Source organism: Apus apus, chromosome 14 (assembly GCF_020740795.1).
Source record: "Apus apus isolate bApuApu2 chromosome 14, bApuApu2.pri.cur, whole genome shotgun sequence".
Taxonomy (NCBI): Eukaryota; Metazoa; Chordata; class Aves; order Apodiformes; family Apodidae; genus Apus; species Apus apus.
This window is the reverse complement of record NC_067295.1, coordinates 5,858,307-5,884,299: the sequence shown is the minus strand read 5'-3', so window position 1 is coordinate 5,884,299 and position 25,993 is coordinate 5,858,307. Positions and strand designations below refer to the sequence as shown.

At 37.2% G+C, this 25,993-nt stretch overlaps 2 protein-coding genes across 9 annotated transcripts in view; one reads left to right on the top strand and one right to left on the bottom strand.

The window, feature by feature from the left end:
* The window catches only part of GPR146 (G protein-coupled receptor 146), a 49,971-nt gene extending 44,147 nt beyond the window's left edge, over positions 1-5,824 (top strand). For all 4 annotated transcript variants that reach the window (XM_051632639.1, XM_051632640.1, XM_051632641.1 and 1 more), the window contains one exon: positions 998-5,824. In XM_051632639.1, the coding sequence (XP_051488599.1) occupies positions 1,042-2,046 (1,005 nt within the window). In that variant the 5' untranslated portion in view covers positions 998-1,041 and the 3' untranslated portion in view covers positions 2,047-5,824. The remainder of the gene's footprint in view (positions 1-997) is intronic.
* Positions 1-25,993, bottom strand: part of C14H7orf50 (chromosome 14 C7orf50 homolog) — a 122,749-nt gene that overhangs the window by 75,087 nt on the left and 21,669 nt on the right. The window lies entirely within an intron of this gene.

Here is a 25,993-nt window from a genome sequence, read left to right as displayed (position 1 = left end):
GTAATAGCCACGATTTTAAGACTGTGGGTGTTTTGAGTTGTACTTAAGACTTTTTAGATTTCTTATTTCTGCATTTCGGAAAGAGATTTTTCATGACTGCTTTGAAGTTCCCATAAAAGTTAAAATGTATCTCTTCATTGACAATAAAGCAAAGATAGCTGGGCAACAACAGCTGATACCAGCATACTTTTTAAAGAATTCAAGCTATTTTGAGAGGAAATGATAGCTAATTCTTGCCTTTTTGGAAAGTCAGGCTGCCCTGATATTAGGTTCCCTAGACTACAGAGGCCCATTGTTTTTTTCAGAACTACATGGTTATAGGTTGGAAGTCTGAATACAAATTGACCTATTAAAGAAACCCAAACATTCACCTCATTTCCCAGTTTCCTCTAGTCTTTGTCAGTTTTATCAGAGGTCCAGTATAAATCCACCATACTGCCTTGGATATGCCTCCTAAGAAACTATCTTCTCAAGAGAAAGCTGATATAACACCTTAGAGAACTCTATTCTCCATCTTATTGCTAAGATTTATGCTTCAGCTTGTATCTTTCAATGCTTCAGCAACCACCCTTATGTATTTTTAGCTATATAAAGGGTAGTAGTATTTCATTATTAAAAAAAAAAACAACAACAACAAAAACCAAAACAAAACATGGGCCGTTCTCCACAACATTGTACTAATCTTCATGTATATTACATGGGTACTTATTTTAAAGATACACAGTTTATGATTTACTTTTTTTGAGCGTCCCGTATCAACTCATTTGCCACTCCTTTCATGTAAATTAAAACTTCAGAACATTTACTCCTCTCATCAAATTTTGAATCACATATTACTTTCTTCTAGACTAATGAGATCAAAAGGCATTTCAGTCACTGACCTGAAGCTGATCAGTTTGTGAAGCACATAATCTCTACAATGTTTCTCAATCCTACCTTGCATTTAATCTATAATACAATATTTCAACAATACTTCCAACTGTTTCTCTCTCTACAGAAAAGCTGGTAACCAGCAGAGAAGACTCCAAAGTTAAAATCACTATGTGGAGCTGTGAAACCTTAAACAACAGTACTGAAAACAGTGAGGACCAGCATCTCTGCCATTACTTCCACCTTGTGCTTTCCATCTTTTCCCTACTCTACCTCATCATATGTTTCCCAATTGGCCTTTGTTACAATGGCTTGCTGGTCCTAGTCAATCTGTACAACAAAGCTACTATGACTATGCCAGATGTTTACTTTGTCAACATCGCCATTGCTGGTCTCATCATCAACGCTCTGGCACCAATGTACCTTCTAGGTCTTGCCAACACAAAATGGGCCATCTGGAGTTCTAACAATGAAGTTTATATCACCTTACTTATTTTATTCAACGTCTCGTCTTTAGTTACCATGTACTCTACTACATTGCTCAGTCTGGACTACTACATTGAACGTGCTCTACCTAGAACTTACATGTCCAGCGTGTACAACACCAAACACGTTTGTGGATTCATATGGGGGGGTGCCATGCTTACAAGTTTTTCATCTCTCCTGTTCTACGTCTGCAATCACGTCTCAACTAAAATCATTGAATGTTCCAAGATGCAGAACAAAGAAGCAGCAGATGCCATCATGGTCTTCATTGGGTATGTTGTCCCAGCTGTCGCTGTACTCTATGCACTGATACTGATCTTGCGAATACGCAAAGAGACAACACCACTGGATCAAGACACTGGGCGATTAGATCCATCAGTGCACAGGCTTCTGATCGCCACAGTCTGCACACAGTTCACATTGTGGACCCCCTATTATGTTACTCTCTTGGTAAACACATTTACTAACGCTCAAGGAAGAATCGCAGATGAAAATTACAGCCGAATACTACATTTTACCAAGATTGTAGCAAAGTTCCTGGCTTTCTCAAGCAGTTTTGTGATGCCTCTGCTCTACAGATACATTAACAAAAACTTCCCCAACAAATTACGACGTTTGCTTAAGAAGATACACTGTGGGAATCAGGGGTGTTCTCACGAGCGCACAGTAGTACAGCAAGTGATGACGTAGGTGTGACAAAACCCTCTGGTGCTCTGTGTCCCTGCAGTACTTGGCCTGCCAGTACTGGGACTGTGATACTGCTGCGTTGGCACTTGGAGTCTTTAAAGAGAGAGTCCAAACCAAGAGGTTAGAAGGAGCTCTCCCTTACAGTTAAATGAAACTGTGTTCATTTTCAAATAGCTAATTGTTTGCTGACAGCTTGTAAGACTCCGGCCTGTGTGCTGTAATACCTGTGAGAGCTGATACTTCCAGTGCACTGAATTGGTTACAAGGCATAAACTCTGTCTTCATCATTTGAATATTCCTGTTTGAAGAAATCCCTAGGCAGTTTACTGAAGTCTTGACTGAAGACACAGCACCTTGTATCTTGTACAGAAAGAGGTATTACCTTTTTTTCTGTACAAAGAAGTAACAGTGCTATCCTTGATGAAGTAAATAGCATTTTTCAATGAAGATGATATAGATGATCTTTCCTAAAGATCATATCCAATTACACATGTCCAAGTAGTAAATGTTAATTATAAATTAAATTATTTAATGTCTTTCTCTGTCACTGAATTCCCTCTAAAAGAATCTTAATTTACCATCTTCAGAAATTATTTTCTCACACAAACTAAAGTTTTTTAACACTTATGGTAAATTGATTTTTTTTTTCTAGATATAACAATTAACAAAAATGTGTTTTATTTTTCCAGTGCTTTGTTTGCATCCTAAAACATTTCAATAATTCTGAAATATTTATTGACTAATTCTAAGGGAACTGAGAGATGTTTGTTCCACATATTAAAATGAAGGACACACTGGTTTACAAAGTTAAATCAAAATTTAACTAGTAAAGAATGTCTGGCTAAGTGTTATGGTCCACATATGTTCATGTAACAAGAATAATTATCTTAAAAATAAATATGTTAATGATTAACATTTTGTATTTTTAAGGGATATATTTGCAACAAATAAATTAAAATCTTTTAAATCTAGGGCATCACTGGAGGTTTGAAAACCATATAAAATCCCTCAGTAGATGCAAGATTTTCAAATGGGAGTAAGATATAGGGATCCCAGGCAGCATCAGCTTTTTCCAGACCTCTCAGAAATGGAGTGCCTCCCAATGTGATTCTTGAATACACAGTAAAAGTATAATTTCTGTATTTCACAGTGGGGATGAGGAAATCCAATCCAGATTGCCAGATTTTACTGAGTATATGAAATACCTAAGAAACACAAACATGGTGCCGGAAGCAAATTCAGCATTAACCACAGCAACAAACTGAAATGTTGACCCAAGAACTACATGTTCCTCTACTGCTGTTGCATTAATGACAGAGAAGGGGGAGATGTTAAACTTATTCTCTCACTGATTTTGGGACATCTTTGTCGCTCACCCTACAACACAGCAGAATCATTTTGTTGCTTCATCTGCCACAACTGAAATTCCACATGACTTCATTCAAAAAAATGTGGCTTTTCAAGCCTCTGGTATAGAAAAAACATGGAGCAAACCCAGAATTTAACTTCTTCCATTGTTTATAGCACAAACTTAGCTGCTACTTGGTCCTGATTTGTCAGCCTAGAGACACAAATTCTAAGTGGGAAGCAGGTGAGAAGCAGCCTTTTCCTATCTTCTCCATTCTCTTCATCATTATTCAAGTCATTTCTTGTTATAGCCATCTTTGCTTATCTTCCTCAAATACAAGGATCTCTAAGTTATCAAAAACCTGGTAGAAAACTCCACTAATCTTTACTTTTTAAAAATAGATTTTCATGTTTTATTAATTTTTTTTAACCCTAAAACCTCACTCAGTAAATAATCTATTTCGATGGTATTTTCCCCACTCAAAAATTATCCAGCAAAACTACATCAATTCACTCATAGTTTTAGCCTCTTAATCAAAACCGTGTCAAGGAATGAAGCTTTTCTTTATCATTGTGTCTGATTCATGGGCTGATTTATAGTGCCTCTGTGCTGACATGATACTGGCTGCTTTGGTAAACCATTTAATTGATTGGAATTTTCCTCCCTTCACTTGAGAGGTTTTCTACATATCTTGAACATTCAAGCTCGCTTCCACAGAAAAGTGCTTAAGAAAGAAATCTTTCCCTCCAACTGTCAAGCAAATAGTCTCCTCTTCTTCCCATCCAAGGAAAATGAGGTTTCCTCATACACCACATTAAATTTCTTATGTAAAACCTGTTAAAGAAATTCTGTGCCATTAGGCAGGAAAAATCTCAGCAGGGAGGAACTGGCTTATCTGGTGTGAATGGAGGCTTCCAGAACTGGGACACAGCCAGGGCTGTGTGGCTGAGCAGCCAGCACTAAGTACAATTTTAACTTCCATGCTGCTTCCTTACTTCTGTTTCCCCCTTCTCCTAAAACATTTTGTACTGTCACTAACAAGAATGTTGCATTTATTTCTGTTCCTTTCTGTGTTAAATTCTCAGTTTCAGATCATGTCTCTTATAACTTCTCTTTATCTTTTTCTCTTGCCTTTTTCACTTCTGTGTTACTTACATAGCTTTCAATTTGCTGCTCTGTTTCCATCCATGCTTGGTCTTGTACTCTTGGTGCTAACTCACACTTCCTTAGATTGACCCCTTTGCAATCACCCAAATCTTACTCAAATTATTTGACATTACAAGTTGATTTATGTAGTAAATGGAAGCTGCTATTTAAGATATTGAGACTTTTTTTTATATCATTTACCCTTGAAAGGTCGATTTTGATTGGGGTTTTTTTTCCTAATCTTTTTTTATTGCAACAGAGTTAAGTATGTTTGTGTATATCCTTGATAATATACTAAAGGTGATGGCAATCATAGAAACAGCTTTCATAATTTAATGAACAAGACTGATACGTGCTCAATTATTTTTTTTTAAGAGCTAATTTGATATATTATTTGCCTCAAAGAAACTGCCATGGAGATGCCTGACTGCTTTTCTCTTAAGGAAGTTCTGAACTTAACTGCAGCACCCTCACATGGTATCTTTTAAAAAGCAGTATCCCAAAATGCAAGAACTTTGCAATATTTATTAAATAAACAGTAGATGAGAAAGTGCAGTAAAATACTTAAGAAAATACATGGTATAATAGATATGGAAGAAGTTTTATGGACAAATGTTTCATATACAAAGTTCTCAAGAATGGGGCCTTTCCATTTCACATACCTGAAGGTTTCTAATGACTGTAAATAGGGGCTTATCTATTTCACCTTTAAATATTAGTAAAATACTGTATATATGCAAGATAAAAATCAGCCTACTGATGTAAAAAAGAATGTGCAAAGAATTTATTAAATTATTTCTTGAAGTGTTTCATTTAAATGCAAATCTCCCAACAGGAAGATGCAGTGTATGTTTCTGTATGTATATACTGTATACTAGAAAGTAAGCACTAGTTAAGTGCCATTATTAACAGTGTTATTATCTCACAAAATTAAATATTTGAGTTGGTCTATGGTTTAGAGCCCTCTTGCTGAACTGTCAATTAAGTCAAATCAATGAACTAACAAAAAAATGTTGCTCTCTGCTTCAATTATTAACATAGCTAGCTCCAGACAGGTCCTTGTTGACTAGCCTGGTAGAGGTTCCAGTTTCAGAAGGTTTCATTTGAGTTCAAACTGAGTTGGTCTCTGAAGATATAACTTCAGTTAATGAAAGAAATTGATCATCCCCTAGAAAATTTTTGGTTCTATTAAAATGAAGAGATGTGGCCTTCAATATTATTCTGCAAAGTCTCACAAAGGAACTATTGACTCAAAATAAATTCTCAATAAAAAGTGTTGAAAGTGTATCTGGTCAGTAAGTTGTGTGATTTTTTATTTTGCCTTCTTGATAAACACCTGTTATAGACAAGGTTAAACCCATGTTGCTTCACCAAATCAAAACCTAACAACTTGCATGACTTGGATGTCGAATCAGACACGTTATCAGATTTTCCAGACCATAATTTCAACATCATTAAAAACTCATTCATCAGCTTGGAGTTCACTGGAAATGGAAACAAAAAGGAACACACCCCCAGCTCTTTTCAGCAGAAAGGATTCTGCAACTAATGGGACAGAGTAACATTGCACCACAGAAATACAAAGCTGGTGATTAACGCATGCACCAGCCATGTCCTTGTCACTTGCTCTCCTTTGTGCTGCCACAAATGAGATCTTGGAAATCAGCTCCCTGCAGAAATTCTCTTGATTTTCAGAACAACATAACATAAATATCCATACACTTGGCATCTCAAAATTGAGCTTTAGGAATGTAAAATACCTTGTAATACATTGATTGCAGTAATCGCTGCGTATAACCAGAAGATCAATCACTATGGAACGGTTAGTTTACCCCTAATCTATGAAAAGATTTTCCTGGCTATACTTTCAAAATTATTATCTTGTACCCTTTAAATTTTCTGTGAAGTGTAGGAAGACAGCAACTACAAGCAAACTATTTCAAATGGCTATGGGGAAATTACTTAGAGGAAGAAAAACAAAACTTATTCCAAGGCACTTCTGAGTGTTAGAATCTCAGCGAGAAATAAATGAAAATGGCAACCATGAAAATGGAAGTTGTAAGATTACATAGGTTAGCCAAAGCCTGGTATCTGACAAGATGCCCTTACAATGGTTAGGAGCATTTTCTGTTACTCTAACTGGAAAGCCAGCATCTCTAAACAAACACAGAGTAGTGACTTTCTGATGCTTTGTTCCTCAGAGTGTTAAAATATAATAACCTCTATACCTAAAAGGCTGTGGTTCTCATCTGGATTAGTGAAACTTCTTTCATACAACACAGACTTGAAGGAGCTTAAATGAGAACAGAGCTAGTTAATAAGAAACAAGCTAACAAGCCTACAGGGTGTGAAGGGTGAACTTCTACAGAAATGCCAGTACAAAGCGTTGATCAGGTAGGACCAAATCAGCAGGTTTACACTAGTACAAACCAGGCCAATGTGGCATCAGAATCTGCCCTTGTCTGTCAATAGATAGATATGTCACTGAAAACAACCATGTTTTGGAGCAGTTGCAGACAATACGCATTGAACTATCACATAATAGGAAAACAGGCCCCAAATTGCCAAGAACAACCAGGTTGCTATGACACCTCTACCAGAAAACTCAAGGGGAAGTAACACTTCTTTTTCCAATTGAATCAGTTTTGTGCTCTGTAAGCACACAGCTAGAACCCTATTTATCATTGCTTATTAAAGAGGAAAGCAGTGCAATGCTCAGGCTGGAGACCTTCTCATGAGCTTCACAGCAGCAGCACAGAACTGGTAAGAGAAAACAAAAGCAGAAGCTGCCAAGTGCTGCTCTCAGTTCTGCTGTTAGCTGAGGGCTTCAACAAGTACTGAGTTTTGCCTAAGATTCTGCAGTTGTAAAGTGCTCAACCCCCTGATGAATCTGAAACATGTGCTCCAAGATTATTTTTTGCAGTTTCTTAGTAAGTGAAACCTTGTGTATCTCTTAACTAACCTCATGCAATACTTCTTACAAGTGAAAGCAATCGAAATGTACAAAACCAGCTGTGCAGATTGCCATGGCAACAAATGTGAAGTGTGAAATGTTTCCTCTGTTGTATTTCCTTTAGCCTTTCATTATATATCTAAACACTTTGAGGTAGGATGAATACATTCTTTTCCCATCACAACAAGAGGATTTATTATCTACCTTGTCATTCCACTTTCTTCCCACTAAGTCCTTTCCTTGCTTTGCAAGTCCATGTGATTTCCTTATATTCCTTACATCTAAAGAACTGGCACCTTTCATTACATTCACAAGAATAATAAAAAAATTATCCCATCTACAGCAGGCAAGATTCTTATATTACTACAAATCACGACAGTAAAAGGTTTTTAAAACACCAGATTCTTATTAGAGGATTTCTGAATGAAACATACAAATACATTTTTAAAAAGCCACTTCCTACCTAAAGTGCTTTAAAACATTTTGAAAGGAAGATAATCCAGCTCATCTCATTAAAAGTACTTGATGATACATTATATGGAAAGATAAATAAGCAGCAGCATAGATGTTCCCAACTCAGAGACCAGGAGAGAGGACTAATAAGAGAAACAGAGCAACAATTAGAGACATCTTTCAGGAACTGTACCTGGAAATTTACTGCCCAACAGGAGGAATACTTCTGCTATAAAAATGTAGAGAAAGTGCTCAACTCTGGGTAAAGTTAACCCTCAAACCACAGAATTAATCTCCTAAAGTGTTTTTACTGATAGGAAGCTGTTGAGCACAACACTTGTTTTTCTATGCATTACCAATTGCAAAATGAAGTGTCTCATTTTAGCAAGTGTTTGCAAATTTAAGCTAAATTTTATCTTGAAGCTGGTTGAATTTCCACAACTGTTTCTTAATTAATCTCCAAAACCTTTAAAAAAAATTTCAAATTAATTCTGGTATTAGCTTAATCAAAACCGTTTTAGAAACTCCATCTGGTGGTCACTAGCAAAACTCTCTCACAATTCCCAAAAGCAGTAAGATCAGTAAAATTAGTTAAAGGGTTTAAGTTAATAATTAGGAAGAAGTCCCAGTTTCTGGTTAAACACAGGTCTGTACTAGCTGGCCCTTGCTGCAAGTTCCAAGGGGATTGCTCCAAGTATTTCTAAGAAGAAACACAACCATAACTTCTACAACAAACTGCTGCTGTGAGGATGAGGCAGGTAAGAGAAAATCCTGTTGCAAGAAGCAAATCTCACCAATAACTTTGGGCTTGAACCTAACAGAAGGATATTTAACTGGGCTAGTAGGTCTGATTATTCACAGGAAATATTTATAAAAAAAAGCATTTGTTTCTTTTATTGTTTTCTGAAACATCTGGTACTAGTCATTGTGGTTGACAAGATGCTCAAAGATCAAAGGAAGTGTCATTCCCATTCAGCTCCAGAGCATTGTAATTCCTTCTAATTAAGTTATGGTTTCACCAGTTCACAATGAAATCGATTTCATAGATAATTAACATAGAAGTTTGGGACATTTTTCAGATCAGACTATGTTCCATTAAATAACCATTCTAGCACCTGCAGTGCTAGGCAGAGACCAGCTCTCTCGTAAAACCTGCCATTAGAAAAAGCTTTTTTTCACCCTTTAATAGAAGCAGATTATTATCTGGAAATACAAGCAATTTTTGAGCTCTCACAGCTGAGTTACATAGATGATCTACTCATAGTGAGGAATTTATTTTGTGATTGATAGAAACATTACTGCACAGTCATAATAATAAAATACTGTTTATAAAACAACTTACATTACAAAGAATGCCCAAATAAGCCAATACAGAACCACTAACACTGAATCATGGGCAAACAACTCTGAGATGTGAAGGCAGCAATCACACAAGCAGGGCTCTTCTAGAACAAAAGGAAGAAATGTTGATTTACAAGCAGCCTTCCAGGCACAGGTAATTATGAATACCAGTGCTGATGTATACACACCTCAAACTCTTTTTAACCCTATCCAAGAAGAAAGTTCCAAGCAGAGGCAGTAAAATTATCCATTTTTACAAATTCAAGTGGCTCCATGTATCTTAGAAAACAGCACAAGCATCTGAATTCAATTTAAAAGTTAAAAAAAAAATAATCCCCAAATCAAACATGCAGGGAATATAACACAATAAAGACATGAAAAGTTTTTATTCTAAATTTTATCCGTAACCAAAATTCTTTTAACATTCTTCAAGCTTGCAGCTTTTGATTTTGTGTACAACTTCCCTGTTCTGTTTTGGCTTTTACTTGCTATCAGGTAAAAAAAGACTTTACATGCATAAAATTAAAAGCAAGGCCTTTCACAAGAACAATTTTAGAGTGACTGGCAACTGTGCATCGGTATAAGAAAAAACAAAGAATAGATGCTCTCCTCAATTTTATTTTTTTCCAGGAATCTTGAGTTATTGCATTAATACAAGTAGCCTTAAGGTGCTAAAATACACCAAAAAACCTTCTAATATATGAGGTCAGCCCTTGGTTAGAGTAAAAGCAGTCTTTGACTAATAACCTACACTCAAGTTATTTTTATTTTTATTTTGTTACATAACAACAGCAGAGGAAAAATTAAAATGGAAACATGTGGTAGCTTATGAAAAATATATTTGAAAAAAAAATCATTGTAGATTATTTCACAATTCAAAATTTCAGTATTACAGCAATTGTTTTTCATCATAATACACTGGAGAATAGGTAGTAACAGCCATTTAATATTCCAAAACAATACTATCATACTACACAGGGACAGTTTTCTTAATAAGATGACCTCAAAAGGGCAAGAAAAGATGTATTAATCAAGAGCAGAAGACAACAGGTTAGTCTAAAAACAGTCTTCAGGCTTCCCTTGCAGGATTAGCTCCCTAACAATAACCATTACCCTGAAGCAATCCAGTCCAATCCTTAGGTGAACTGGAGCTCACAGCAGCCTTTGCTCTCTGTCCTTGATGACTGTGGCTATTTGATGCTGCACCAAGCAAACAAGAGCTCCACTGCTCAACTGACTATTGCCACTCTGCTGAGCAACCGATCACCATGATTCCTAAGGAAGGTGAGCAAGAGGGCATCACCATCTCCGTAATACTTTACAGGATGGATCTGCATTAAGCCAGAGAATAAAAAGACTGAAATCTCCATGGTTTCAGCCTCTCACAAGCCACAAGCATTGAACACCATTTGCTAGGAAAGACAGAGAAGCTTCTCTCATCTGGCACACGTGTATGAGAGAAAGGGACCTCACTTTAAATTAAACCTACTGTCCTGGATCTGCACTCTGCCACACACATCAGTAATATGGGTCAATTAAGAGAAACTGTTGGATTTGGTTGAAAGAAAAGTGGCTCACATCTGCTTTCTTCATAATAACCTCTATCGCTCTGTACTGCATATCTTTATTTTGCCATTGGAACAAGAAGATGTGTTAAAAAAATAAAGAGTTTTGCTGGTGGCAGCACACTGTAGGTGGCTTGTGGTATGGGAGGTGTTATCAGACAGTCCTTAAATATTTTCACAGCATCTCACAATTGTTTTACTTCTGCACTCTACCCTTCCTGCCTCCACCCTATCTAGAACATCATTATCATACATCAACTGTTTCTTTTGAGACCATGTATATCAATACATACTAATCAACAAGAAATTCCTAATCAATAATAAAAGTTGGATCATGCATCATTCCAAACAGTCAGTTAACCACCATTTTTTGCAGTTTTATGAAACATTTATACAACCAAACACAAATCTGTCTGCCACTGTTCTCACATGACTTGCACCCTGTGATCCTTTAAGCAAATTAAATAAACTGTTTTATCGTGTAAGGAAAGACACAGCTGGTCACACAACAGCAATAGTTTGCTTTTCTTTTAGTAATGCATTAACTGTGACAATAACAGCACAGTGACCTGCTGCCAAAACCACACCATAGAGCTGTTCAGATACCTCAGATGAAGGTTTTTCCATTTCCAGAGACAAACCAGAATTGTAGCTTTAAAGATCAGAATCATCATGGTCTAAGCAGAACGAAGAACACAAAGCTGGGAAACCTCGACTGTCCAACCTCTGTCTCTTCTGGCTTTCTCTTTATTCTATCAACTTGGAGGAATAAATTTCACAGCAGCCAAGTTTGTCATCCTGTAAAATGGGGATGCCTTCTGATGTGATTCTCTGAATCTATGTACACATTCCGAACCTGGAATGTGCTACCTGCTCCTGATTGAAAGTATCATAAATGTTCCTGTCCTCCAAATACCACTGAATAGTAAGACTTAACACAGGCTTCAGTCAAAGTATGAAATACTGTTTTAAAATTTGAACATAATTTTGAAGATGGGAGCTTTCTCTTAGATTATTTTTTCTTTTTAAAGAGGGGAGGCATAAGAAATTGCTTTTCTCTTTTTGCTTTTCTGGTTCTATTTACATAATTTTTCATATTAGAGGACAAGCTCCCTTGGAGCTCTGCCTTACTACACCTTGCAGTTACTAAATAACAGGAAATGCAGTCTTAACACTGCTGGGTTAGAGCTTATCTTCACTTGAGTTACTCCTTGCTCACTGGTCGCTAATTAACTCAGAACAGTTTAAACCTGTTACAAAGAATGGTTTGAATATTCCTTAAACTTTTGGTGCAGCCATTCATCTGCCTTTATTTTACCAATAATCACAAACTGCACAGTCAGATATCCTTGTGTACATCCACCTAATGCAACTTGAAAAAAAAAATACAAATCCCAGCCATCTGCTGGTGGCCCTCAGCCAAAACCAGTATTTCTCTCCCTCCCTGTCCCCCAGCAAAGCTGTGCTTATCAATCCAGTGCCTATTCAGACCCCTCCAGTGGGAAGTACAGCAACAAACTGATGCCATAGCTGTTTGGCATTGCCTCACGTGCACATGAGATCCACCTAGAAGCTAAAAAGTCAAGCTGGTATCTACCAGGTGAGGACCAAATAGTTTCTGAGATTGTACTGCAATTTCAAACAATGTCTTGACTATGCTTCTGCAGTGTGGTGTGCTCTCTGCACGACTCCAGGTCCTAGAAAGAATAATGTGACCCTTCAAATTTGCACCTTTCATGGAAAATCAACACAAATAAATAAATAAAGTTTCCTGCTCAGCACACAATGACAACGCTTTATTTTTCCTTACCATTCTTAACTATGAGAAATGAATACTGACAAAATAAACCTGGATTTGGTTACACCTCAAAAGCAAATGCTAGATACATTCTATATAAACCACCTACATTATCCCACCAGCTTTATCCAAGTTTTTCAGTAGCAATTTGGAGGAGCTACTGTAAATTAAAGGGGAACAATCTACCCAGTCCAACAAATTACTATGCTAAGATAATCACAGTCAGTATGGGAATTAGAATATTCTGAATAACATGTAATTTCATTGGGAACCACTTTTCACAAAGCCACTGAACTACTGTAGAGCTGTTTATGAGCACAGCTATTTCACAAAGAACATGAACATTCAACCTGAGAGCTGCAATGTCTCTGGACCACTGCAGCATCCTAAGACCCCAAACACACACATCTGATTTCAAATAAGGATTTGGAGCCGTAGTGTGGACAGTCAGGTGCAATGTAGACCTAGTGCTGAAATATTTTCTCTAGATATCCCACAACTCCAGTTTTGAGATCTAGACTTGTACAAATTTGTTCTATTTAATTTCTTCAAAGTGTTTTGGCTCCTTCTGTATGTTTTTCAATAAAGCTTGTTAAAGAGCAACAAGATGCCATGAAAACAGAGTGCTGATCAAACACTGGTCCTGAATTAGCTTCTCAATCTACGAAAGCCACTGCAGATTACTAAATATAATAAAAATGTTCTTCTCCATGTGCTGGTGTGAGAAAACATGATGCTACCCCTGCATTCCAGACAGAAAGACTGCATGCACTAAAAGAAACCAATAAAAAACCAACAAAAAACCATGAGCCAACCCTTTCTTGTTTATTTCTATCTGAGGTTTTAAAAACACTGTTTAACATAGTCACTAAGAAGACTGATGTTGAACCAGATCCAAAGCATACTGCAGCCTGAAAATCCTGTCTTTTAACACCTCACGGTCGTTGCAAAGCATCTGGAAAAATAATTTATTGCAAGTGTACAATACTGGGAGTGTTCCAAGAGCCAGGACCCATGGAAAAATAGAAATACACCCTACTTTAAGCAGGGCTCTTAATATTTTTGTCATGCGCTACTTCTGTGTCAAGTTTTTGTCTTGTTAAGCAAGGGGCCTTACTTGGTATTTATTCAACAGGCTTTTCCTTTTCTAGACCTCTAGCACTTAAAACAGCACACTAGAAAAAAATGTAAAGGCCAGCCAATAAGCATAGGATTACTTCATGAACAGGAAAACAAAATCCACTGGATGGCCTCACACACTTAGAAATGGCTGGGACAAACACTACTTTTCTGTTCTAAAATATCTCACTGCAGAGGAGAATTTGAACTTTAAAGTCACATGATGAAACCATAAGTTTGCTAAACATGCAACGTGTATGGTTTGAATGACTTAAACCAAGTTCCTGTTTCCTTTACAGAACTGTATGTTTTTGTAGGCAGAAAGCGTCTGGATTTTTCATGGTGATGCACGGCAGCTAAAGAAGTTACTGTAATATATACACCCCGATTTCTGCATAAATAACAAGGGCTATGAGCTCCAAACAATAATTCTGTTTCATCTGGCTGTTCCCAGTGAAAGTCTCAGCCTTTTTTATCTGTGAAGCATTTTCTTAAAAAGGTAAGTGCTTTCTATTATTTTCACTATGCGATGTTTTAGTCATCACAAGAGGCTCAAATTGTTAAGCTAAAGGTACGATTTAACCTTCTTAGTTTTCCCTCCTTTAACAACGTTTGAGCTACACAAGGTAAAATGCTGTCTCTGGAAAACATTCTCAAAAGCCTGAAATTTATAATAAAACTAAGCATTAAATAAAGTAAATGTGAAGACTGTTTTCCAGTAAGACCTTCATCGCTGAACGGATGGTAGCTAGATGATGAAATACTGTTCAGTGGTCTGGGCAGAACACTCCAACCATTGCTTAAGAACAGTCTTTTAAAGGATGGACATTGTTTGAGAATCCTGACCACACTGCAAGAATTGTTTAGGCCAGGAAACACGTCAGCAATACTGTTTGGAGATTATGTTCAATTACTGCTGATTCATTTATATGCTGGAAAAGTAAAAAGAAAAGCTTTGGTTGCTCAGAGCTGGTAATTTTTCACAATTTAAGGGTAGGATTTCTTAAATCTCTATGACCCCATACTAGCCCAAGTGTAGGAATTTTGGCATTAGAAGAAAAATTAATATACTGAAGCCTGGCCCCATCTTTTAACTTGGCAGACCTTGTAAGGACAGAAGGACAAATTCATGTATACATTAACCCCCACATTATGTGCCGTGTTTTCATGGATCGATGCAGGACATACCCACCAAAAGCAAAGTCTCACAAGGTATATTATGCATGTTGCTTTATGACTGGATGAAAAAATATTTTCCTTCCAAAGGCTGGTGACAGAATGCAGAAAGACTGTCCTGCCAAACCTTTTATAGAGGAAGAGGCTGCCAGGGAGAAACTCCCTGTTTTAAGAACTCTTCTTTCTAGACTTTAAATAAACAGGAGTTTCCTTGAAAAGAAGCTCTCAGTTTGGAACAGTTAAACATCAAAGTGGGGATAGGGGACAAAAAACAATGACATCTTAGAGACTAGCACACTTGGTACTGAAAGTAGTCTTTTCACAACTTGCTATTTTTAAACTGCCTTCTGAACACTCTGCTCATTTGCCCAGCTCCATCTGTTGGAAGCGAAGGAGAAGGTATTTGCTGTGCTTCCAAAAGTAAGAATCAAACATATTTGCTTTAACTGCTGACACCAAGGGCAGAGTGGGTGATAGTGGGGAAACAGGGCCAGGAAAAAAAACAACAACAGTGAAGCCACGTGAAGCTAAGGGAAGATTTACAACGTGCAAATGATGATGAATTAAAATAAAGTGAGGAGGAGCAGAGGTAAAGGGACAAAATATTGGAGCGTGACAATACAGGGAAAGATAATCCTAGCAGCATACTGCAAATTTCCCTCATTAATTAATCTTAGGAGAAACAGGAACAGGTCTAGCTTCTGCCAGAGTTTGAGTACAAGTGAGCTTTGCCACACTATATATTACTCTCCTTTACCAGCGAATAAAGAGAAACAACAAAGTCAGTTTATGTACTTGTATGTTACAGGGAATAAAACAAGCCAAAAAACATTCAAGTCTTGAGGTGTTTGCACTCTAAGCTGACAGACTGCCCTGAAAGAGTAAAGGACTCAGGCCCCCCATCAAGCAGAGTGTAAACTTTACAAGCATTTTGAAAGAAAATATATGTCCCTGCAATAAATCCAAGAACCAGACACAAGGTGAGGAAATACCAGATTTTCCTCACAGCTGAGGAAAATGACATAATAAATTCCTCCTATTTTTCTTTTTTAGTATGGAAATTCAAAAACACTTTGACCAAAAAAAAAATGTAGCTGGCATGGAGATTCTGAAATAAAAGATGTGAGAAATAAACCACCCTCCAGTGCTCTGCTGCTGCCAGGGAACTTATCTTTTTACTTTAAATTAGTGTTACAAAAGTCTACAAAAATTTGCTAATACCTTCCTCTGACTGCAGCAAAACTTGTGAGCTCCTTCAGCCTGTTATTATTCAAAGCATATGTTTGCTTTGGTGCAAGGAGTGAACACTTTAGGTAAATAATGAAACTGCAAAGGCTTACGTTTTCTAATAGTTGCTTTAGATGATAGACGCGCACTTTACAGTCATAAGGCTCCCTAAAGTTTCCATTCTGATGTAAACAAATGTATAGAGGTTATGCCATCTGTGCCTGTATTCAATCAATCAGCTGCAGAGGAGTCAGACTTTTCTGATGGGGCCCAATTTATAATCTCCGCTAGAAAACCATAAGGCAGCAACTTCAAGAGGTGATGAACCATACATGCTCTAACGTGCTAGATACCCTCAGATTTCAGTGAAATAGTTATGAAGAGACAAAACACTGAAAAGAAAAAAAAAAAAAGGGTAGAATAAGGTAAAGTCAGAAATATATATCTAGGTGTGACCAGGATGTACACATATTAGCTTGTACAAAGTATTAGGCATATTTGATTGCAGCCACCTGCACACACCTTTTCCTGTCACAATGAACAAAAAATTGCCATTTTCTCTCTTTAAAATACTTTGTGAGACACCAGGGCCAAATAAGAAAATAGTCTGACATTATCATTCTGATTTATTTATTTAAAGCAGAATAAGAACATCTAGCAATCATTTAAGGGGGAAAAATGTATGTCTACAGTGTTAACTTTAACCTTATTTGCCAAACGAAAAACATTTCAGAATAAGCTACAAACTGTTAGCAGATACTGGTTTTATTCCATGATGAACACTTTCTTGAACTCAGGCAAGAATTATGCTCATCCTGACTAACCACAGCAAAGCTGCAACCAGCTTGTTCCGGTAACATTTTGTTTACACGGGTAATTCTAAGCTGATTTCCTGGTTCCCTTTGAAACAGCACACCTAGAATTTTTCCTCAAGTCAGAGTTTTAATACTTACACTGATTATAATTATACACATGCAGTTGCGCTGTTATTTCCCTTCAAGTATTTTAATTCTAGGTGGAATAGATTAGAAAAATAGAATGGTCAAGGTTGGAAGGGACCTTAAAGGTTATCTGGTTCCAACCTCCCTGCTATGAGCAGGGACACCTCACACTAGACCAGGCTGCACTGGTTTAGTTTATATTTTAGTTTAAAGTTTAGTTTAAAGTTTAGTTTAATTTTTAAAATGTAGTTTAAATCCCTCCCCAGATGAGGTGAGTGAAAAGACACACACTTATGTTAGAATAACAACGTCTAGGTGGACAGTAAGAGCAATATTGACATAATTGTTAGTATTTAACAATAATAAATAAAGGTGTGTGGCTGTGAGAGTTGGAACCCAGCTGAACCTATTTCAGGCATTCATCTTGACACCTCTGACAAATGAGGCTTGAACAGATTGATGGTCTCTCCATAATACCGTGCTGGTCCATCATTAAAATACCACAATGTGCAAACTGGTGGGTACAGAAAGGGAAACCAAGTTGATGCACTTTCTTACACAATAAATTGCAATTACTGGAATATGGTGCATTAAGCCTAATGCTCCTCTCTTTGTCTTCAACCCCCAAAGAGTAGCTATAAAATAAAAATACCATGATGTAGCCTAAAATGAACTCTGTGTCAGTACCAAGGCCAGATCCTGGGCAAATTAAACCAAGTTTTGGCCTCTTGTTTTTCCTGTGACTTGCTATAAGGCTGTATGATTTCCTGTGAAACCCAAAATATGTCTTCCATTTCCTTTGCAATTATGCTGCCATAAAAGCTGAATGTTGCTCAGCTATTCTGAGCTTCTCTGCAAGGACAGCAAGCACAGTTATTTGGTCCATAGCGTAAAAGCCGTAAGATAATCAAAGTGCCAGAAATAAATTCAAAAGTTCAGCCCTGCAAAAGGCCTGATGGGACTAGAAGGAAACACTGGAGACTGGGTGAAGAGCTCAAAATGTAAATATTTCTTAACCTCCTGAACCTACTGCATGGGATGATAACAACAAGCTTTCTGCAGATGCTCAAGTAGTTCCCCTTCTCTTTCTCTAACCATCAAAAAATGCTGATCCTTCACCAGATAAAGCTTCAAATATCTCTCCTAATAGAAGGTCAAAAATTTACTTTTGCTGTTTCCTTAATTGTTGAGATTCTCTTGAGTATTTAAGAAGAGATTAAATGTAAAAGTTAGAAGTTCATGGTCTTTAGATTTGCAGGAAATAAAGAGAAATGAAAGCAGCTGAGGGAAGTCAGAAGCAGCTCCATGGCTGCAGCTGGCTCAACAGCACAGTAGATCACTTTCAGCCATAGAGCCAAAGGGAAGCAGAGATCCTTGCCCCTACATGACTAATGAGACATTTTCTGGATTTTTCCACTCCCCCAATGCTTCAGTGTTCAGCATGGAACATAATTTAGAAATCAGACTGACGAGCTCTATTTCAGGAGAAATACATTGAAATTAAAACCTAGAAGGTGGAAACTACTGGCATGAAGAAGAAAAAAAGGTCTACCAGTTGACTGCAGTTGTGAGGGTTTGTGTGTGTGGTTTGAGGTTTTTCTTTTTACTTATTCTTGCTCTTCAGTTTGAGCACTTCACTACAAACCTGAGCCCTTTTAGTGGTTCATACTAAAAATCAGCTGAACAGAAACAAAAGCTCTACTGCAAGCATTTAAGATAGCTTCCCTCATTTAATGAGACAACATCTCCTCCCAACACTTATCTTTGTAAAGATTCTCACTCAGTTTTCTAATTTTAACAATCTATTTTTAATCTTCAAAATCACTTTGACTCTTAAAGTTGCTTCAGACACTTTGACTAGTTTTGCCCATCAGTGCTTTCCTACATGATTTACTCCAGCTCAGAGCTTAGAAGACAACCAGTGTGACCAGCCAACTTCTCCTCTCCTGCAAGTGAACCTGTAACACAAAACTTGCCTGGGTATGTCAGTCCTTCCTGTAGAGAAACCTCATCAAAAAGAACCTTTTCTAGAAAGGAAGAAACTGCATTTTAAAAGAGACAAAGAACACTGCTGAATCAAAACATTACTCCACAGTTTTATATAAATGAAATTATAATTCTGTAAGATTATATAGACACTTAATCAAAGCCACTTTGATAAGTCAACTTTTCTAATTAAAAGCAGCATTAGAATTCCAATTTTGAGGAGATTAGAAATATTAGAAATACAAAGTAGTGTCAGAGGTAACAACCATAAATGAACTGTCAAACAGTATTAAGACACTGACTTATCTATAATGAGCACTGCTTAAAAACATTAATGTATCTTTGTGAACTTTTACCAATTTAAAGTTACTTTCACTTTAAGAGTTAACAACAGTAGAATTCCTTTATGGAAAAAGCATTATGTACAAATTAGTTTATCCCTCTTGTAGTATGACTGTATGGAACCTTCTGTCAGAATTCCAGTGTTCTCTCTTGGCCTGATGAATTGTCTACATGCACTGCTTGTACAGACCAGCTTTGTGTGCAACAAAGTCAAAACACTAAATGCTAACCTGAATAAAAACTTAGATCCTTCTGAATAAAGATGGGATTTTTTTTTTACAAAAACAACATTTTACACCGTAAAAATGCCTGCAAGTTTTTTCAGTAGTAGGGGCCATGCTTAATCAGACATTGAAAGCTCATTAAGAATAATTAGTTCATTACCATAAATTTAAAAATATTTATCACTTGTAACTAAAAGAAAAAATATTTTATTTTCTGAATCAACCAGTAAAACGTGCATGGAAATTTTCTTTTAGAAAGTGGGTTAATTATGCTTTTAGGTGGTCTAAAGGAGGTATATATCCATATTCTATTACACTCAGTTTTTATTGAGTACATATTATGTTCACCTAACAAAGCCTTCTGCCTTAAAAAAGGATCTTCCACATATTTTTATGGTAGCAGAGCTATAACATCACCATATCAGTCATTACAGTTAAGAGCCTGTCCACGTTACCTTCAAAATTCCATTTTCAGGAATTTATAAGGCAGCTCTGCAAAATATTCCTTGCTAAAACTTTATCAATAGGTCTGCAATGCACCAACAATCATTTTATCAAATTCAAGCACACAAAAAAGCAGCATTTTTTGCAGTTTTATGCAACAGCTACATCTAAAAAATGACAGCATTATTAATGCATAAAGATGTGTTAGTATCAAAGCAGTTTGCTCATAACATTCACATTAATGTTATTTGGGCTCCTCAGTACAGACAGCAGTTATAAAAGGCTTTTTTCATAACAGAAAGGAAGCAGAATTAAAACAAAGGAAGGAATGTGACTCTTGCCTCACACTGTGATTATCTTTGCATTTCCCTCAGCATGCAATGTGAGCTCCAAGACTGTCAACTGGGTTCAAATTATGCAACATTCCCACCCCACAGAACAGTGAAGCTGTTTTGTGCTATAGCTGCAACCCACACTTGGAGTTGCCCTGTGTACTGCACCTTAGCCTTTTTTGGCAGGATGGTGAGGAAAAGCAGCTCCACCTCACCCTAGAGCCAACTACCTCCTCACCCCAAAAAGGCTGACTCTACCCCTGGCTCTCCAGGCACCATGAGTGTGCTGCCTCCTGGCTGCCACCTACAAAGCTGAGCAACTTTCAACTAAGTCCCATCTACATCCAGTGAGGAAAAGGGAGAGGGTAGGGGTGAGAGCCCATCTCTCTGGCTAAAGATGTTATGCAAATTTGCTTGAAATTAACATAAGAATATCATCTTCACCCAAAAAAAAATCACTGCATTTACTTGGAACAAACGGTTCCTACTCCTGACCACACGTAACAGTTAACACAAAATTTAGAGACATTGCAAACTGTACTTTAAGATCTGTTTCACTTTCCTTTTCCATTTCAGCTTGAAAGATGACTTCTCACAACATGACATGGATCAGCTACCCAAGCAAGAACTTGGCTTTCAGCTCCCCAGAAGAAATTGAAGCCTTCATAGCTTCCCAAAACATCATCTCCAGACTCATGCACTGTTACATGGCCTTTTTTGTCCCAACAGGATTAATAGCTGGCATATGTATTTTGATCATTTTCATAAAGAATTATTTGAAGTACAAAGTCATAGAAAACTTAGACCTACTTCTTCTACACTTCACCATCAGCAATATTTTAATAATTTTTTTGTCATTTACTGTCATTACCAGACCAGACTATTTAAACGCAACTCACCTTGTATGTAACGTGCTGTCATTTTTCTTCAACTTCAGTTATTTCAATTCTCAGTACATTTTGATTTTTATGCTTCTCATACTATTACTCAAGAGATTTCCACCAAGGACTGCTCTTAGCAAAGCAACTCAGAGACCCATATTGTGTATTGGATTTGTACTTCTCTGGGCCTTCTGCTTGTCACTGGCTGAGGCAGTGCTGGTTGGCACAGATAACTATCACTTGGAAGCAGATTGCCAATTAGATCCGTTATTTGCATGGCCTGAATATGAGATCATTAAATTCACCTTTGGATTTGGAATCGCTTCATTTCTTCAGATACTCTGTTTTACTCTTCTCTTTGCTAAAGAAGCACCTGCTGAAGCTCCAGCCTTACAACAACACCTTCGTGCTTACCCTGCTGTGTACATTATAAACACAACAATATTTATATGCCGCCTGTTTTATAATGTTATGATTCTCTTCAGGACAACACTGAAATTACAGAAGAACATTGGAACTCCAAAGAATGAACTTGTGATGAATATTGCAGAAATAGTGTTGTTCTGTGAGAGCTGTGCTAGCCTGGTATTTGTACTTGGTTTTCACAAACCATGCAAGGATGAAATACTCCGAGTCATACGGAGCTGCCGAAGGGAAAACGCTGCCAACAATCACCTTGAAATACCAGGAACAACTACAGCCCAAGAAAATGGGTCTCAGTAATATTTGTTGTCCTGAAGATCTGTCAATTCATTTCACTTTTTAGTTTGTGGGCTTTGGTTTGGGTTTTGGTTTGGGGTTTTTTGCTTCTTCAAGACAGGATAATTGTTCCTTCTTTGGAACCCAAACTCAGACTATCTTAGAACTAGCAGTACTGGAAGAAAAAAGATATTTAATTCTAGTATTTGCAGTGATCTGCAAGAAAATATGCAGGGTTTGGGGTTACATATATATATAAAAATATAAATATAAATATAAAAATTGCCTATTTTCTGCAAGTGTTTCTTCAAAGCCAAGGAGAAAGAAAAGTACTGTTGCCATGGAAGTGTCCTTTTGTAATAATATCCATGCCCTAGCAAAGATGCAAAGATACAGCAAAAAGCAATTTTGAACAAAGATAATCTGCAGCCAAAGCATTTTCTCAGCATTTTCTTTTTACTTCTTACCCTACAAGCTACTTATTTTTATAATTTGGGTAAATTCCAGCAGCACTGAAGTGTGGCTTAAGGATGCCTAATGATCCTGAAATAGTTTATGGTATTATAAATCTACTCTAACACTTGCTTATATTATACACACACAGACTGAGCATTTCTTCTCCTGTATTTTGTTGCATTCCTTAAGGTTTTTGTCTGAATTCTTGTGCCAAAAAAATAAAAAAAAATTAAAATTCAGGGAAATGCTGGTCCATAAAGGAAAGCTTTGGGTCCTTTGTGAGACACTGAGTTGGAAAGATCGGGATGGCTAATTAAAACTTTGTGCTAGAATGAAAGCTTTTTGTTAATGTATACTCAGCTTCAACTTGGCTTTAAGACTTACAGCAGTTATTGATTTAAGCCATTCTTGATTTGTTCATTCAGAAGGATGAAGTCTCATTCTTTGGAAAAGTTATGTTCAATAATACATTTAAAAAAAGAAAATAGCAAAACAAATGAAAAAAAAAGAGAAAGAAAAAAGCCAGCCCAGCCCAGTATAATTGAGGAGTGTTTTTTAAAAGGCAAACAAAAGCAGAGCCCAGGTTCCAAACTGAAATCAGGGCTCTGCTGGAGACAAAATAGGAGCATTATATACATTTAAATGATAATTCATGGGTATATGGTGCAAAATAGCGAAAAAATCTGAAACAGAGACTAAAACAGCTGAGGTATAAGGGTTCAGAATCAGCAGCCAGTGCAGGCTGAGATTTAAGTGCAAAGTTCTAAACACTTGCTTTGAGCACATTGTTACTGTAACTGACTTTGGTCAAGAGCCACCTTACACATTTGGCTTCAGATTCAGCTTCTCATTTCATAGAGGTGGAGAGAATGGAAACAGTGAAGGCAAAAAATGGTACTAGGTCTTAGACTTAAGGTAGACTTAGCTTGCAGAGCTACAAAATACAATGATGTGATGAGGAAGGCTCAAGCGACCCAAAGGGTTCTGGAAAAAGCCACTTTGATGTTTAAATATGTGCCTTTATATAACACCCAGATGCTAAAGGAACTGACAGATGTGTTTGCTGTTGTATGCTTTGGAAAGTCTTCCTGACAGGTCCAGATAGGCCTGGAGAGCTGGTGCAAATCAGCATGGGCTGCCTAAGACCGAGAAAAGTGAGCACTGATCAATCAAGAGGAGTATCTTCTGCAAAACAACAGCCAAGTGCATAAATGGAATAATAAAGAACATTTATGCAACAATAATACGGTATATATGGATCTAGTATCTAGAAACATGGATCTAATCTTAGACATCCAAGTCCAGAAATGTATGGACCATGACTGTACCACATGCAAATAAAGAGCAATACCTAGTCTCACTGACTAAGACCATAAGGACCATCATTTCTGCAAGATGTCAAAATCAGCTGGTAAGATGTCAGCATTGAATCGTGTCAACTTGTTATCCTCTTCAATTTTGTTCTGCTGCCAGCATGAACAGATGGATAATTAAAGAACACTACATATAAACAGACCATTCTAGAACCTGGTCAGAAGGACGTATGTAGGAAAGAATCATCTCTTTGAATACAAAAGCCAGCTTCATACTTGTGAAAGGATTTCTCAGGTGACATCAGAGGTTTTGTTTTGCACCTGAGAAGAGGGACATTAAACAACATGGACTGAAGACAAGCCTGCAAAAATAAGTTTGAAGAGCTGAGTTGTAAGACCTGTATTGTTAGTGAAAAAAACTGACAGAGTGGAAGAGTATGTGAGAAGATGCAAGCTATTGGTCCCAATTCAGACAGAATATCAGAGTTTCAGCTGTGCCATGGATAAGTAGGTTATTTTCTAGTATGGGAATTATGCATAAAGGATTCTACTTTATTCACTGCTTCCATATATTTTATACTTGAGGGTGAAAGAATAAATATTGTATTGTTTCAGAGTCCTGAGTTACTGTTAAAGATGCTTAAAAGAAAACCTCGTCAGAAAATGTTGGGTCTACCTAACATTGGCTGGGACCTAGAAACTGGTCCAATGGTGAGGGAATCACAACAATGCACCAGTAAGGAGCCTGAGGGTTCACCATGGGAGGAAGGATGGTTCACAAACCCCTAAGCAAGGTACACAGCCAAAGCAGAACCATAACCAAATGTCTCACAGAAACAGAACCTGTAGGGAGCTACTCTCAGTACTGGGATTTGGGAGTCACTATGTCTTGTCAAGGATTAACTACAATGTCTAAAGCAGTGAGTACTCCTGGGTATAGCTTCTGGCTGTCATCTGGGAGGTTCAAGTGGTCTCTTCCTTGTCCACAGCTGCTGTTGTGGGAAAAGACCCTCTTCTGGATGGCTGGTGATGTTATCATTAAAAAAATCTCTATGTACAATGAAAAGACTTTGTAACTGGGCAGGCAAAACGAAAGGTAAACAGGAAAGAAGAGGTTGAAAAATGCTGAACAATAATTCAGATGGTGATGAACATAACTTACAGCCCTGCAGAAAAGTTTTGTTAAATCATTCTTTACAAAATTACTGGAAGCTTACTTTATAATTCAGGACAATGAACGTGCAGTCCTAGAGAAAATCTACTTGGATCCAGCTAGAATATGAGGGCAAACCCCCAGACGTGCCACAGGGCAAGGACAGAAAGTGTCCCCAAAAGGTATTCTAAAATAGTCTATTATGAGGGAGAAAAGAGAAGCTTTGGCTAAGATTAAAAATAATAATTTTGACATTATTAATAATGTTAAGTGTATTTTTAAGAACTGAATAAAATTTTCCTGCTCAGAGGTATTTTTTCCCCTACACCAGCAACAGCTTTGTTGAACACTTAGTTCCAGGCTTCACCTAGTTCTGAACAGTATGTTCCAGAAGAAATAGAGCTTATATTTTTATAGGCATGCTGTCAAAATTAACTAAAGGGAAATACTGGAAAAATTAAAGAAGAATATTTTACTTCTCTACGGGTAATATTTCTGCCTTTCTAAGAATTTTAATGTGCTTTTGAAAAAGCCTTCCACTCAGTAGAAATGTGTAGGCTGCTGAAGTTTAAGCATGAATTTCTCAGTTTGTAACATGTTTTGGAAAAGACCATGAAGAGACTAAGGTCTCATCCTTGCTGAACCAGCTGGCTCAAATTTGATTTGATCCTATTTTAAAATATCTGAGCTAAAGAGAGACTGGATTTGCACATAACTTGAGCTGCTACACCCCTACATGTATTACTAAGCCTGGCCTTAGTTACATTCTAATTTCAAACTTGCAGACCCTGAAAGGGCCACAGCATTATTTATCTTGATTTTGAGGAAGTTGCAGAAGATTTGGGGTAGGGTGAAAGCTCCAGCAATTGAGCCAATATAGGTACTCTATATAGTGTTTACACCACGTATGTTGCATGACAAATCGATTCACTAATTTGCTAGAATGAAAGAATGTGTTTCATTTCCACAGGACAAGGGTCCAACAAAGGACTGCCAGATTCAAAGACTGAAGTAAAAACGACTGAATCTTTGTAAATCTCATTTTTAAGAACA